The 14,464-nt window shown below is 38.7% G+C and overlaps 1 protein-coding gene across 1 annotated transcript in view; it reads right to left on the bottom strand.

Annotated features, from left to right (window-relative positions):
• The window catches only part of COBLL1 (cordon-bleu WH2 repeat protein like 1), a 90,601-nt gene that overhangs the window by 64,289 nt on the left and 11,848 nt on the right, over positions 1-14,464 (bottom strand). Inside the window, exon 2 of the mRNA XM_086718785.1 lies at positions 1,666-1,854. Coding sequence (XP_086574911.1) covers positions 1,666-1,854 — 189 coding nt within the window. The remainder of the gene's footprint in view (positions 1-1,665; positions 1,855-14,464) is intronic.

Genomic DNA, 14,464 nt, shown 5'->3' on the forward strand with positions numbered 1-14,464 from the left:
AGATAAAGAAAGTAGACTATGGATGTTAGTTTCCCAGAGTTAAGGAAACAGAAAAGTTATCTCAGAAAACATATAAAAATTCTAAAATAATTATGATGGGCGACAGGACAGAGGAAAACCATGATGCTAATGCTAAAGTCATTGAGGTTAAAAAAAAAAAAGCCCAAAGAACTCAGAAAGCTGAGAGTAGAGAAGAAGGCGATATAAATGCATGACTGGAAGGACCAAGAAGAAATTTTGAGGAGTACTGGTGATGAAACCATTGTTACCTGTCAGTATCAGTGAAGAATTAGGAAAAATACTGACTTTTTAAAAAATTACTTTGACTTCAGGAAAAATAAAAGGAACTGTCTTCATTAGCCCTAGCCACATCCATTATTATTATTATTTTAAAACCAGGGTGTCAAGAACTGAAGATGATAGTCATGGCCTCTAACTTACAAGATGCCTTCCTTACTCAAAAGAAGCACAACCCAAGTGATTACCTGCATCTGAGCTAGAGGCCCAAGGACAATCACAGGGTCTCAAACTCCTAAACAGGATTCATTGTGGGATCTCCAAAACCACTTTCAATACAAAATAAATGGCAAACTGCAACTTACTTAAATTTAATGAGAATTTAATACACAGTATTATGTATGGTTTGCTAATGCTGAACTTTTCTACTTTCACATAGTTCTAGTAATTTGTGAAGTTACACATAAACTTGATGATAAATCTGAAGATTAAGGTTATCTTGAATGAGTTTCTTCCAGACAAAACCACACTGTAAGGATGCAACACCCTATAGGTTGCTTACTTATTCTTTTGTTCTACACACACACACACACACACACACACACATATTTCTCTCTCTCTCTCTCTCTCTCTTTCTCTATACAAAGGTCAAAACAGCTTAGATTTCTAAAACAGGACTCCTGATAACAAACGGGCAGTTGAAGGTGAAAGGTGGAACAAGACCAAGTATACGGTTCATGTAACTTTCCACTTCAAAATGAAATGGAAAATTACACTTGGCTTTATTCCATTTTTCCAATTTTTATGCAGGTATTAAAAGTATCAGTCTCCTAAATCACATTTTCACTTCTTGCTGGGTTAAAGTTTAATTTTATATTCCTATTAAACTTATCCACATTTTTAGTAAATTGATGAAATCAAAGAACTAAAAAAATCCTACAATTTTACAGTCAGATTTATCTGTTTTGATAAATAAGAGAGTATGACATTTTAAGAGTAGTTAGTAACCTCTGCAAAATCAGATTCAGAGAAGCAGCTTTAAAAGGAAGCAATAATTTGGAGAGAAAGGGAAAGAATTTCCTTATAGGTCATTGGCTTGCTTTGTAAGTTGAACTTATAAAATCAATATAACCAATGATTGTTCCTCAGGGAAAAACTTTTTTTTAAAGAAAACTTATTAAATTAGTAATAAAAAATAGTTCTAAGTTTCAAGAGTCACTTGATGGGGGTTGTGGAATTCATAACATTGATACTAAAATATTATTAGGAAAAAAATTATCACCTTTTAGCATATTTTTAATAGATAACTAAATAGGGTGATGAGTGAAGTATTTTGTCAAAGAAAAAAATCAAGAAGTACATATAAAACAGAAGGTATCAACGACAGAAGAAGAAAGGGAACTCCTGCTTTCATTTGCTCCATCGTACCTGCCATGAACAGTAGTGGATTTGATAATATCTCCAGGTAGCACCACTGAGAGTTCAATGTCTTTATCTATCATGTTTTCTTTCTGTTCCATGATGCAAGCAGAGGAGTCTACAGTATCATCAACTGAAGAGGCATCAAGGTATTTGGTCTCAGCTGGAGGAAGTGGTGCCTTGGCTTTTGGTTTTCTCCTTAAATAAAAATAAAACGCAGTAATTAAATATATCCATTTTATTTTTAAGTTTATGTATTTTGAGAGACAGAGAAAACAAGTAGGGGAGGGACAGAGAAGGAGGGAGAGATAACCCCAAACAGGCTCCACACCATCAGCGCAGAGCCTGATGCGGGGCTGGAACTCACGAACCACAAGACCATGACCTGAGCCCAAATCAAGAGTCAAATGCTTAACTGACTGAGCCACCCAGACAACCCTAAATATATCTATTTTAGTAACTTTCTAATATGATCTAATTTAACAAAAACACAAAATGTGTGTGTACATGTTTTTCACATGTAGAAGAAACAAGCACCAAAATGTTAACTGTTTATTAGACACGATGGAATTAAGGATTTTTCTTTGCCTTAAAAAAAATGTTTATTGTTGGGCGCCGGGGGGTTCAGTTGGTTGAGTGTCCAACTTCAGCTCAGGTCACGATCTCCCGGTTTGTGGGTTCCGGTCCAGAATCGGGCTCTGTGCTGAGCTTGGAGCTCAGAGCCTGGAGCCTGCTTCAGATTCTGTGTCTCCCTCTCTCTGCTCCTTCCCTGATAGCACTCTGTCTCTCTCTCTCAAAAATAAATAAACATTTTTAAAAAATTAAAAAAAAAGTTTACTGTTTATTTTTGAGAAACAGAGAGAGAGAGAGACAGAGACAGGGAGAGGCAGAGAGACAGAACACAATCTGAAGCAGGCTCTAGGCTCCTAGCTGTCAGCAGAGAGCCCCATGCGGGGCTCAAACTCACAAACCTTGAGATCATGACCTGCACTGAAGTCTGACACTTAACTGACTGAGCTACCCAGGTGCCCCCTTTTATGCTTTTTTTTTTTTTTTAAATTGGTGCTCTCTTTTGTTTTCAACAACATGACTACATTAATTGGTAATAAAAAGAAACATGATAATAAATTCGATATTCACTTTCATTAAGTTCAATTAATGTATGTTTATTACAGTAAAGCAAAAGTGTAACATTTTCTTTAGATAAAGTATAAAAATCCTTGCTGTCCCAGGATGGAGATCAGTATCTCATTCCTATACCTCATCACAGCTCTTACCTATGTGCCTTTCACTCTATTTGTTTCCAACCTAGTGTGTTCTACCTCTCCAGATAACTCCTACCTACTCTTCAAAGTCTAGCTGAAACCACCCTTTCCTAACTCCTCAAAGTACAGTCTCTCCCTATAGCATATACCACAGATTCCATAAATGTGACATTTTTCCCATTTCCCCCTGGGTACCAGTTTCGTCTTTCTGCCTACGTTTATAACTCCCTGGAGGAAAGAAGCATGCTATTTTACCCACTGCACTTAGCAATGAACAATGAACTGTGATTGGTTATTTGATAAAATACATTTCTGCCTCAGTGAAAAATTCTACAAATAATTACTCTAGCAAATATGTTTCAGTGTCACTAGGGCAACCTCTTATAACCTATTTATAACAGAAATAGGTAGCAAACATGCTGAAAACATTCACATGGGCCAATTCAATGATTTGATGGGTTGAAAAAACATAAAAAGAAAGTAACTACAAATAATGACATACTTATTTTTAAGTACTACAAATTAAAACTTTTGAAAATGTGGTCTTTAATTGCTTTTGGAAGAATTACTACTGCTTTCCATTCAGAAAAAATATAAATTTTAATTTCTCCCTCTCCCCATTTCCCACACCAAGTAAAAACCAAATAAGAGAAAGGGCTTCTTTATAAGTAAATATGTAACATCCAGCCATTTAGTATTTTCAAAATTTAAAGTCTCAGACGTCCAAGCACCTTTATGCATTTGACATCATGAAAAGCAGAAATTTCCTACACTGTACATTAATTTTCCAAAATAATAGGCATTCAATTTTTAAGAGTATAATTGTGGAGATATATTGTACCTGAGAAAATATTTCTTTTACAGTAGTGACAAGAATGAATTTTTAAAAGTGTTACAATATATATAAATAATATATATATATAGATTTATAAAATCTATATAAGAAAAATTTTACCCAATTTCAAAACATTGTTAATATGTAGAATTGACTACTCATATGTTCAACCTACAACTGTCCTGTAAGAGACAATTATGTAGCCGATTCAGCTAAGCACTGGGGATATAAAGATGATAGGGCCCAATTCCTACTCCTAAAGAGTTCAAACCCCAAAAGGACCAATTAATACACACAAAATCATGACAAAGTTTGATGACTACTCTAATGTAGGTATACAAATGATACAGCTGAAGCTCATGGGAAGAGAAACTTTCCTAGGAACCCAGAAGTGTTTTACAGATAGGAAACATGAGTTAAGTTTAGGGGAATGAATAGAAACTACCGGGGTGGGGGTGGAGGGACATGAAGTAATTTACATTTCAGGCACAGGAAAGCAAATGGAACCATGAAAGAAACTGGTACTTTCACAGAATTGGATAGTTTGGTAAAAATCCACAGAAAAGTCAAAGGAGATGAGAAATCAGTAAATCAATTTTTAAATACTTTGACAAATAAGTAAATTCAGGGGATGCCTAGGTAGCTCAATTGGTTAAGTGTTGGACTTTTGATTGTAGCTCTGGTCATGATCTTAGTTAGGGTTCGTGGGATCAAGCCCCGCACTGGGCTCCATGCTGTTAGCAGATTCTCATTCATTCTCATTTTCTCTCTCTCTCAAAATAAATAATTAAACTTAAAAAAAGAATTCAGTAAACCAGCTCAGTATAACATGAACATGCTAAAGTCAATAGCCTATATAAACAAATGCAAAAGTAGTCAGAAAGTATAATGAAAAAAAACTTTTATACCAGCAACAAAAACGAATCTTAAAAATTGTTATAATACATATAACAAGAATTTCGCAAAATCTGTATGAAAAAAATCTTAAACGCCAAATATTCAGTTTGGATCTCTCCCTTCAACTCCAGATTTGTAAATCTAACGCCTACTTGACATCTGGACTCAGATGACTAACTGGAATCTCCAACTTAATTTAACTTCCGAATCCTCTCTCCAGCTCCTCTAAATCAAATCTTTTTATCTCCAAGTCTCCCTATCTCTATAAATCATAATTCTCCCACTTGAGCCAAAAAATCCCCTCACACACATAGCTGCAATCCAATCCATCAACAATCAATGTCTGCCACTTCTATATGATAGACCTGGATTCCACCAGCAACCCTGTTCACCAAACACCTCTGATCAAGTCACTAGGTAGTCTCGGTGATCCCACCGTTGGCCCTTCACATTCTTCTCAACACAGCTGCTGGAGTGATCCTTTTAAGTTGTAAGATCACCACACTTCCTCTCATACTCTCCAATGACTTCTGACTTCACCCAGAATAAGATCTAGAGTCCTATAATTTGTCCTTCCTTACCTCTGGTCTCTCTAATTTCCTCTTCCTGTCCTTATGGCACTCCAATACTGTGACTCTTGCCCTTTTCTGGAACACACCTAGAACAATCCTTTTTTTTTTTTTTTTAACATCTGTAACAATCCTGACTCAAGATTCTCACAGGGTCTGCTTCTAACTTTTTAAGAGAGTACCTCTATTTCTCTGCTTTATTTTTGCCATAGGGCTTATCAACAACTAACATACTTATTTTTTCATGTCTCCTTCTATTAAAGAGTAATTACTCCCATGACGATAGGGACTAGTCTCCACTGCCCTGTGTCACACATATTTGCAAATACATAGTATCTCTGGAACAATGCCTGCCACATAGCAGGCACTCATATTTATCGAATGAATGAATTCAATGAATATTTCCCACAAAAGAGGAGGCCCCTATGCATATAACTGGGAAGGAAAACTTCTTACCACCAAGGAAGGGAATGGATTTTTACATCCGAATAAACTGTGTTGGAGTTTTAGAAATTGATTATATTCTATTTTTGAGAAGATGAGTACTGGAAAATACACACTGGATTTATTAGCAAGAAATAACTGGGACACTTTGGGCTCTTAAAAGAGATTCATTAGGAAGGCTGAAGAGAAGCCCAAGTGCCACAGGCAGGGAGGTAAAGAAGCGGAACCATTGGGTCTGCAGCGGACATGGCTTTCAAGAGTGGAAGGACAGAGGTCTGAGACGCACCTCCTGTCACTGCCATCATCCCCCCCGGGCCCCTGATTTCATTAGGGATGAAAGGAGGCACCTTCTCATCTCCAGAAGAGGCCCATCCTGGTCTCTATTTGAATGCCCTCCTCATCCTCTCTACCTTTACACATATTATTTATCCCTCAAGATCCAGACTGAGTCATAATTCCCTTGGACATCTTTCTACTGCACACCACAATGAACTCTGACGAACAGTTTTAATGTTCTGTGTATGTGTGACTTTTATTTCCTAAAGTACTTTGAAGTCTGTGATGAAAACTCATCTTAAATTACTAAAGATAAGCCTACTTACAAAGAAAAAGGGAAAGCAGAACAAAGCACTAGTTGAAATATTATTTACATAGAACTTCTTTTAAGAACATCTTAGTGGGGCGCCTGGGTGGCGCAGTCGGTTAAGCGTCCGACTTCAGCCAGATCACGATCTCGCGGTCCGTGAGTTCGAGCCCCGCGTCAGGCTCTGGGCTGATGGCTCAGAGCCAGGAGCCTGTTTCCGATTCTGTGTCTCCCTCTCTCTCTGCCCCTCCCCCGTTCATGCTCTGTCTCTCTCTGTCCCAAAAATAAATAAACGTTGAAAAAAACAATTTAAAAAAAAAAAAAAAAAGAACATCTTAGTGTTCCCTGTTATTACTTTAAATAATAAAGCATTGGTCACCTCTGGTCCTGATAACTGGAAAGCATATTGGCAATCAGACCAAGATCTTGCCACAGCAAACTAGAAATCCAACTGGGATAATGCATTGTCTAGTTAAATAATGAATACAAAGCAAAAAAAAAAAAAAAAAAAAAAGTGTCATAAAGTAGATGAGTAACATTCAAAATCCAGAGCAACGAGAGCATGATGAAACAAGCTCTTGTGGGGGTGGGAAAGTTTACTTCAAAGAGAAGAGATATGTGACTCAGATCATGAAAGAAAAGTAGAATTTAGGTGGGCAGAACCTGCAGGATCATTATGTGTTGCTTCCCTATTGTGATTCATTTATATTAAATTCGGGAATGTGTCTATAAGTTAAAGTTTGCTTACCACACAATATAGTCTAGTGAGAAGAATACTGGGTAGAGGCCTGGATTTGGTCTAAATCCTAAGTAGTTTCAAGACTTTAACTTAGCCTTTTACTCACCAGCTAAATTTTAAAAATACCTTTTACCTACTTATATCTCTTCTAATATTCTCAATTTTTAAAAATTAATTGATTTATTTAGAGGGAGAAAGAGAGTAAGCGCGAGTGGGAGAGGGGCAGAGAGAGAATCCCAAACAGGCTCTGTGCTGTCATCACAGAGCCCAACATGGACTCAATCTCACAAACTGCGAGATCATGACCACAGCCAAAAGCAAGAGGGGAATGCTTAACCAGCTGAGCCACCCAGGCACCCCCACCCTACAATGTTCTTAATTTTTTACTGAGATGCTCTGAAGCAGTAATAAAATTAAATGTTACCCAAAGCCAAAGGTATAGTGAAAATAATCAAAGTTTATGACCTAACCCAGGTATAGGTAATTCTGGTAATGCAAAAAAAAAAAAAAAAAAAAAAAAAATTAACACATCCATGTGTAATAACACTATAATTTATTGCTTAAGGATACTAGTTTTTGTTAATATTTAAAAATTACAGTAAATGCCATTGAAGTCCCCAACCCTTTTAAATGTATTTGTTAATGTTTGTTTGTTTTTGAGAGTGCATGCGTGAACAGGGGAGGGACAGAGAGAGAATTCCAACCAGGCTCCACACTGACAGTCTGTCATGGGGCTCAAACCCACAAACCGTGAGATCGTGACCTCAGCCAAAATTAAGAGTTGGGAGTTGGAGGTTCAACTGATGGAGTCACCCAGGTGCCCCACCCCCATCCCTTTTAAATAGCAATGTTGGAGTCCGTTTTCCTACCCAGGGGATTTTTACATAAGCTCTTCTTCACCAGTCGCCTAATTTGACTACCAGTTTCCACTCCTTAGAAACTGCTACCCATAACCAAAAACAACAGCAAATAGGGGGAGATGGAGGGAGACTTACACTGAAAAGATACGGAAAACTCCTCTAGGTTGGGACAAAAATTCATTAATCAAGCCTAAAAGATAACAAGACAGGACATCACACATGAATATGGTAAATTGAGTAGTATTATTTACATCTATACTCTCATTTATAATACATTTACATATGAATGCTTGCTTCTGTTTGAGGCACAAAATTTCTTTTTCTCCCCCAGCTTGAGGTATAATTGGTATACAAAAAACTGCACATTATTAATGAATGCAATTTGCTAAGTTTGTACATATGCTTATACTCCCTCCCCAAAAAATATTGCTTTCTTCATTAAAATTACCTCAATATTATACTCCATTTTCATGATAAAATTAAGGTAAACTTTCACACATTGCCATAACATTTTAAAAATATCAAAATGCAATTTTAACAGAATTCAATTGGTCTCCTGCTAATACTGATTGGTCTTTTTATCACTAGATTTACAAATCACTTCAAATCATGTGTCCATTGCAATCATTACTCCATCTCTGTCAATATTAATATCCTTAAAATAAATGAAAAGAAGGAATGTAAGTAAGAACCTCAGCAAAACAACAGAAATCTACTCAAATACCTCTTGGTTTGAAAGGAAAAAGCTTTACATTATATATGAGATATACTTACATCCTTTTTAAGAAAAAAATTTTTTAATGTTTATATTTATTTTTGAGACAGAGAGAGACAGAGCATGAGCAGGGGAAGGGCAGAATGAGAGAGAGAGAGGAAGACACAGGATCCAAAGCAGGCTCCAGGCTCTGAGCTGTCCGCACAGAGCCCGACACGGGGCTCGAACTCTCAAACTGTGAGATCATGACCTGGGCCGAAGTCGGACGCTTAACAGACCAAGCCACCCAGGTGCCCTGATATAGTTACATCCTTAGTAAGTTACTCAAGTCCAATGCGATCTCATCTGTTTGCTATATTTATATAGTATTCCTATAGATTCATTCAGGAAAGTGTGTGTGTGTGTGTGTGTGTGTGTGTGTGTGTGTGTGTGTGTGTGTGTGTATATATCATCTATATCTATATCTATCTATCCATATCTATCTATCTATATATATATTCACTCACTATATAAAAATACAGCCTCAATATCAAAGACAAAAATATAAAAGTGGAATAAGAAGTCTTAAAACAATAGGCTTTTTATGTATTACATCCTAATGCCAAAAAGAAATCAAACAGCCAACCTCTCTCCGTATAGCGGGCTACCAAAAATAAGATGCATAATGGTAAGTGTCAGGGAGGCAGCCCTTCCAAATAACTAGCAATGTTCAGGGGTCCCTAAACTACACATTTCAGCTAGAAAGTGCAGACCGATTCCTCAAAGCAATTTCTTAGTGTTTCTCTTTAGGTTTAATATGAGAAGATTGTATTAAACAGAAATCTGTTCTAATGGTGGACATAACACTGTGCTACATGCTTGAGGGAATGCAATTAAGAGCAACAAAAGGTCGCTTTTCTTGATGAGCCTTATATGAAATTAGAGTGAGCGGGGCAAAGCAGGTTTAAAAGATAAGCACTAATGAGAGGCAACAAAGGGAGACCCAAAAAAATCACATGATTCTTAACAGACATTTCTCTTGTCAAGGTCACCAATCACCTATGTGTGTCCAAATCTCATAGACGATTACCTGAGTCATCTCAGTTACATTTGAGTGAGTTTCTAAATTCCAATAAGGACACATTTCACAGCTGTGCAGCAGCTGTGCTGGGAATCCTTTTCCCTCAGCTTCTCTGTGTGACAATACAATTTACTATGTTCTTCTTCCTTCACTGTCACTCCTCAGTCTCTATCCTCATCTCCCTGTCCCAGGCTCCTTCCCTGCCCTTTTCTCTTTCTACAACTCTCCCTTCCAGGTGATTTCATCAAATTCCAAGGCTTTAACTACAAGTAGAGGACTCTCAAACTTACTTCCCCAACCCTGACTTGTTTCTTGAGCTCTGATTAAATGCTCAGTAATTGCATGGTCATCTCCATTTGGATGTCCAATAGGTACCTCATAACCCATACTCTTGATTCTCTTTTCCATCCCAATTCACATCCAACACCCCCCAACCCGTCCTGGTATTCCCCATGTCTGCAAATGGCACCACACTAAACACCCCATTAACTCAAGCAAAACTCTTAGGCATCTTTTGATTCCTCTCTGTCACTATCTCCTATTTCCAAGCTACTATCAAATCCTGTGGGTTCTTAACTCTAAAACACATCCTAAATCTGTGTACTTGTCATCAGCTTCTCTGTTATCACCCTGGTAATTAAAGCATCATCTCTTGGGGCACCTGGGTGGCTCAGATGGTTAAGCGTCCAACTTCCATTCGGGTCATGGTCTCATGGTTTGTGAATTCAAGCCCCGCATTGGGCTCTGTGCTGACAGCTCAGAGCCTGGAGCCTGCTTTGGATTCTCCCTCTCTCTCTGCCCCTCCCCTGCTCACACTCTGTCTCTCTCTCTCTCTCAAAAATAAATAAACATTAAAAAAATTTTTTTTTAAAAAGCATCATCCCTTGTTTAGACTGTTCCAATAGCCTCCTGACTGATCTCTTCTGTTTCTCCTCTTGTGCCTTAAAATCTGTTCTCTTCAGCAGTCAGGAGTGATCTTTTATTTTATTTTTTATTTTTTTTTCAACGTTTATTTATTTTTGGGACAGAGAGAGAGCATGAACAGGGGAGGGGCAGAGAGAGAGAGGGAGACACAGAATCGGAAACAGGCTCCAGGCTCTGAGCCATCAGCCCAGAGCCTGACGCGGGGCTCGAACTCACAGACCGCGAGATCGTGACCTGGCTGAAGTCGGATGCTTAACCGACTGCGCCACCCAGGCGCCCCAGGAGTGATCTTTTAAATATGTAAATCTGATCACTTTGTATCTATGAGCTCTCACTGGCCTCCCAATGCACTAAGAATAAAACCCAAATCCCTGTCTTTGGCTTACAAGGCCCTAGATGAGCCAACCTCGTGGCTGTCAAGGTGTGATTTCAGAGAAGCAGCAGCTTCTAGGACCTTGTTATAAATGTACATTTTGGGGGCACCTGGATGGCTCAGTAGGTTAAGTGTCTGGCTCTTGATTTTGGCCCAGGTCCTGATCTCATGGTTGGTGAGATAGAACTCTGTGTCAGACTCCACGCTGACAGTGTGGAATCTGCTTTGGATTCTCTCTCTCTCTGCCCCTCCCCTACTCATGCTCTCTCTTTCAAAATAAATAAATAAACTTAAACCAAAAAAGAAATGCACGTTTTCAGGGCCTACCCGGGACTTACATAACTAGAAACACTGGAGGTAGAGCCCTACAATTTGCATTTGATAACTCCCAAGTGATTGTGATGCATGCTAAAGTCCAAGCAAGCACTGACTTAGCCTCTGCAAACCTCTGAGCTCCCATCCGGTGACTCTTTCAGCTCCCTGTGTAATTCACACTGGCATCCTTTCCCTCCTCAAATAGACCAAACCCTTTCACTTCTACCCAAAGTGCTTTTAACCATAGAACTTCAAGTTGCCTGCTCCGTGAGCTCATTCAGACTGCAGATCAACTATTTCCTCCTGATAGAGGTATTCTGTCACCACTCAAAAGAGGTGCAAAAGCTGATCCATACCCATCCATCTCCCCCTACTCTTCACACAACTCCATTTTGTCCTCATCACATTTATCACTATCTGATATCACCCTGTTCATTCATGTATTCACTTATTATTTGATGGCAGCCTCTGGAATGAAAATTCTACGAGAACTGGGACCTGGCCTGTGTCATTCTCTGCTACCACCTCTAGAATGTTAAGTGCGACAAGACAGGGTAGGGTGGTCTATAAGTGTTTGCTGATTTAATCGAGGGAAGAAAGGATGGAAGGTTATATCAATTCCATGAATTCATAGGAGAATAAGAGCTTGGTGGGTTGCTGAGAATCAATTATTTTGTGACCAGTCACAAATATAAGAATTTCAAAGAGACCAACATAGATAAAAGTACTCAATCCTCAAAAAGATTTTAAATCTTCTATTGTGGGGGCAGGGGGAGGGCAGAATTAAGGATTAAGTTGGAACAGACTGTAGAGTAGAAAGAAATCTTCATTTTGCCCAGATGTTCAGTAACTTGCTGAGGGTCAGAACTCAGATGTCCTAGCTATAGCTTCATTTGACCAGTGAGGACCATGATTAATATGAGAAAAGAATAACTTAATTTCATCTTTAAGAATGGAACTCCTCTCTCAGGTACATCTGGAATAGAATAATGTACCAAATAAAGAGGCAAGGGTATTCTTCATATCAAAGTAAGCACTTATTAAATGCTAATGCCTTCAAGTCCCCAAAATGATTCTAACAAGGACACAATGGAAAAATAAAATAGTTTCATCCTAGTTTATTACCATATCATCAACAACAGATAACACTGGAGTGTTGACTCCATGTTGGAAATTTCCCTAGGTGTTTTACATCTGCTAACTCTTCACAGCACTGTATAAGTGTGCCCATCTTCATGTTCCAGATGAAGAGAACTGATGCACAGAGTGTTTAAGGAACTTAGCTATCAGTGCTAGAGTGGAGATTTAAACCCAAGTTGTTGAATTCTAACGCCAGTGCTCTGAGCTACTTACTATATCACTGCTTTGGGAGCTGAAACAGTCCTACAAAATAACAGCAACAAAAAAATGAATGAGCAAAAAGCCATGTAGTAGAGGAGAAAAAAATAAGCAGCTATTGAATATTTACTGCTAAGCACTGTGCAAGAACCCTTTTTCTACACTTAATCTCACGAGGCAGGTGTCACTGCCATATAACTGGGTTTTACAGAGGTTAAGAAACTTGTTCCAAAGCACACAGAACCTGGTACCAAACCCTCTAGATAACCTCAACAAGGGCCATCTAAACAATCCCTGATATTTAAATAGGATTGCGAACGTTAGATGTGCAAATGCCCACTCACACCTACAGAGGCTGCTACTTCCTCTGGTGGGGTTGTGGAAACAAAGTACTATGACTCAAAAAGCACAATGGCTGCCTGTGTCACCTTAAGTTAATCATTTCTCTAGTTCCCCATTCCTTCACTTACAAAATACAAGTATCGAAACAGATGATCTCAGGTCCCTTTCCACATCTAACACACAGAGATTTGTGCATAATAACGTTGTTTAGAGACTGAGAATGGCAGCCTTGGATATCTTCGAACTGGGGCAGGGCACAGTGTCTAAGCTAACTTACAAATACCATTTGGCGGAAAGAGTGGCATGGACAGGACCCCCTCTCCCAGGGAGCTCTTCCTATCCCGAGAACATGCTGGTCCTGGTCAGGAAAGGGTCTCTCTCTTCTGAGCTCACAGGAAATGGTTCCATTTCCAAGTGCCTTTCTCTGTCTTGGCATACACACTAGGAAAAAATGATGAACAGAGTGACAAACTCAAAAAACAGTTTGAAAAGTTTCTGGTTTCAGTCTCCCACACTCAATACTTTCACATTTCAAAACTTGGAATACAAGGTTCCTATCAGAAGCCATTCATCACTTCAGGGTTTTTTGCACCCATTGCACCTCCACTCAAATCTGATCAACAATCCAAACTACGTTAACTATATCCTGGGTTTCCGTCATCTTTGATATCTTTCCTTCTTCCCAGAACACGCACACGAAATGCACCGATTATCTTAATTTCCACTTTCCTGTTCCTTCCAAGTATCATTTTATCTCCCTCCTTCCTTTTACAGCCAAACTTCCAGAACTCTGCTGCCCAATGGTGTAGCCATGTGGCTACTGAGCACTTGAAACGTGACTAGTGTGACTGAGGGATTATACTTTTAGTGAACTTAAATTTTAAAACCGATACTTGATTCAATTGTTGGCAAACATTCAAGTGTATTTGGAACAATTCAGGTATGTGGATCTATTTTTGAACTATAAATTTTATGACAACTAAATACAGACCATGTCCTTCTAATGAAAATAAACCGTCTGAATGGATATGTGCTATAAGTGTAAAATACACACTGTATTTTATTGATTAGTACAATAGTTAATATATATTTATATTTGATTACATATGAAATAATATTTTTACATACTATGTTAAATGAAATGTATTTCTGAGAGAGAGCCTCCAAGATGGCCCCCATGACCCTGCCTCCATGTGTAATCCCCTCTCATTGAATGTGGATTTGGATTTAGTGACTCATGTTCAGTGAATAGAATACAGCAAAGAATGTCACTTCTGAGATTAGGTCACCAGAACACTGTAGCGTCAGTTCTAGGCATTCTCACTGGCTCTAAGGGAAGCCTGTTGCCTGGCTGTCAGTTTCCCTGTGTTTCTCTGGCCAACAGGTAAGGAGGACTTGAGCCCTGCCAAAAGCATGAGTGTGAGCTTGAAAGTGGATGCCACCTCGGCTGAGACTTAAGCCCCAGGTGACATAGTGACTGCAGCCTCACCCCCCTAATCAATCTAGAGAAGTATGGTTCTGCACAATCCCCATGCCTCGGCTCCAGCAT

This window comes from Puma concolor, chromosome C1, assembly GCF_028749965.1.
Source record: "Puma concolor isolate L17-30 chromosome C1, mPumCon1.1.hap2, whole genome shotgun sequence".
NCBI classification, from domain to species: Eukaryota; Metazoa; Chordata; class Mammalia; order Carnivora; family Felidae; genus Puma; species Puma concolor.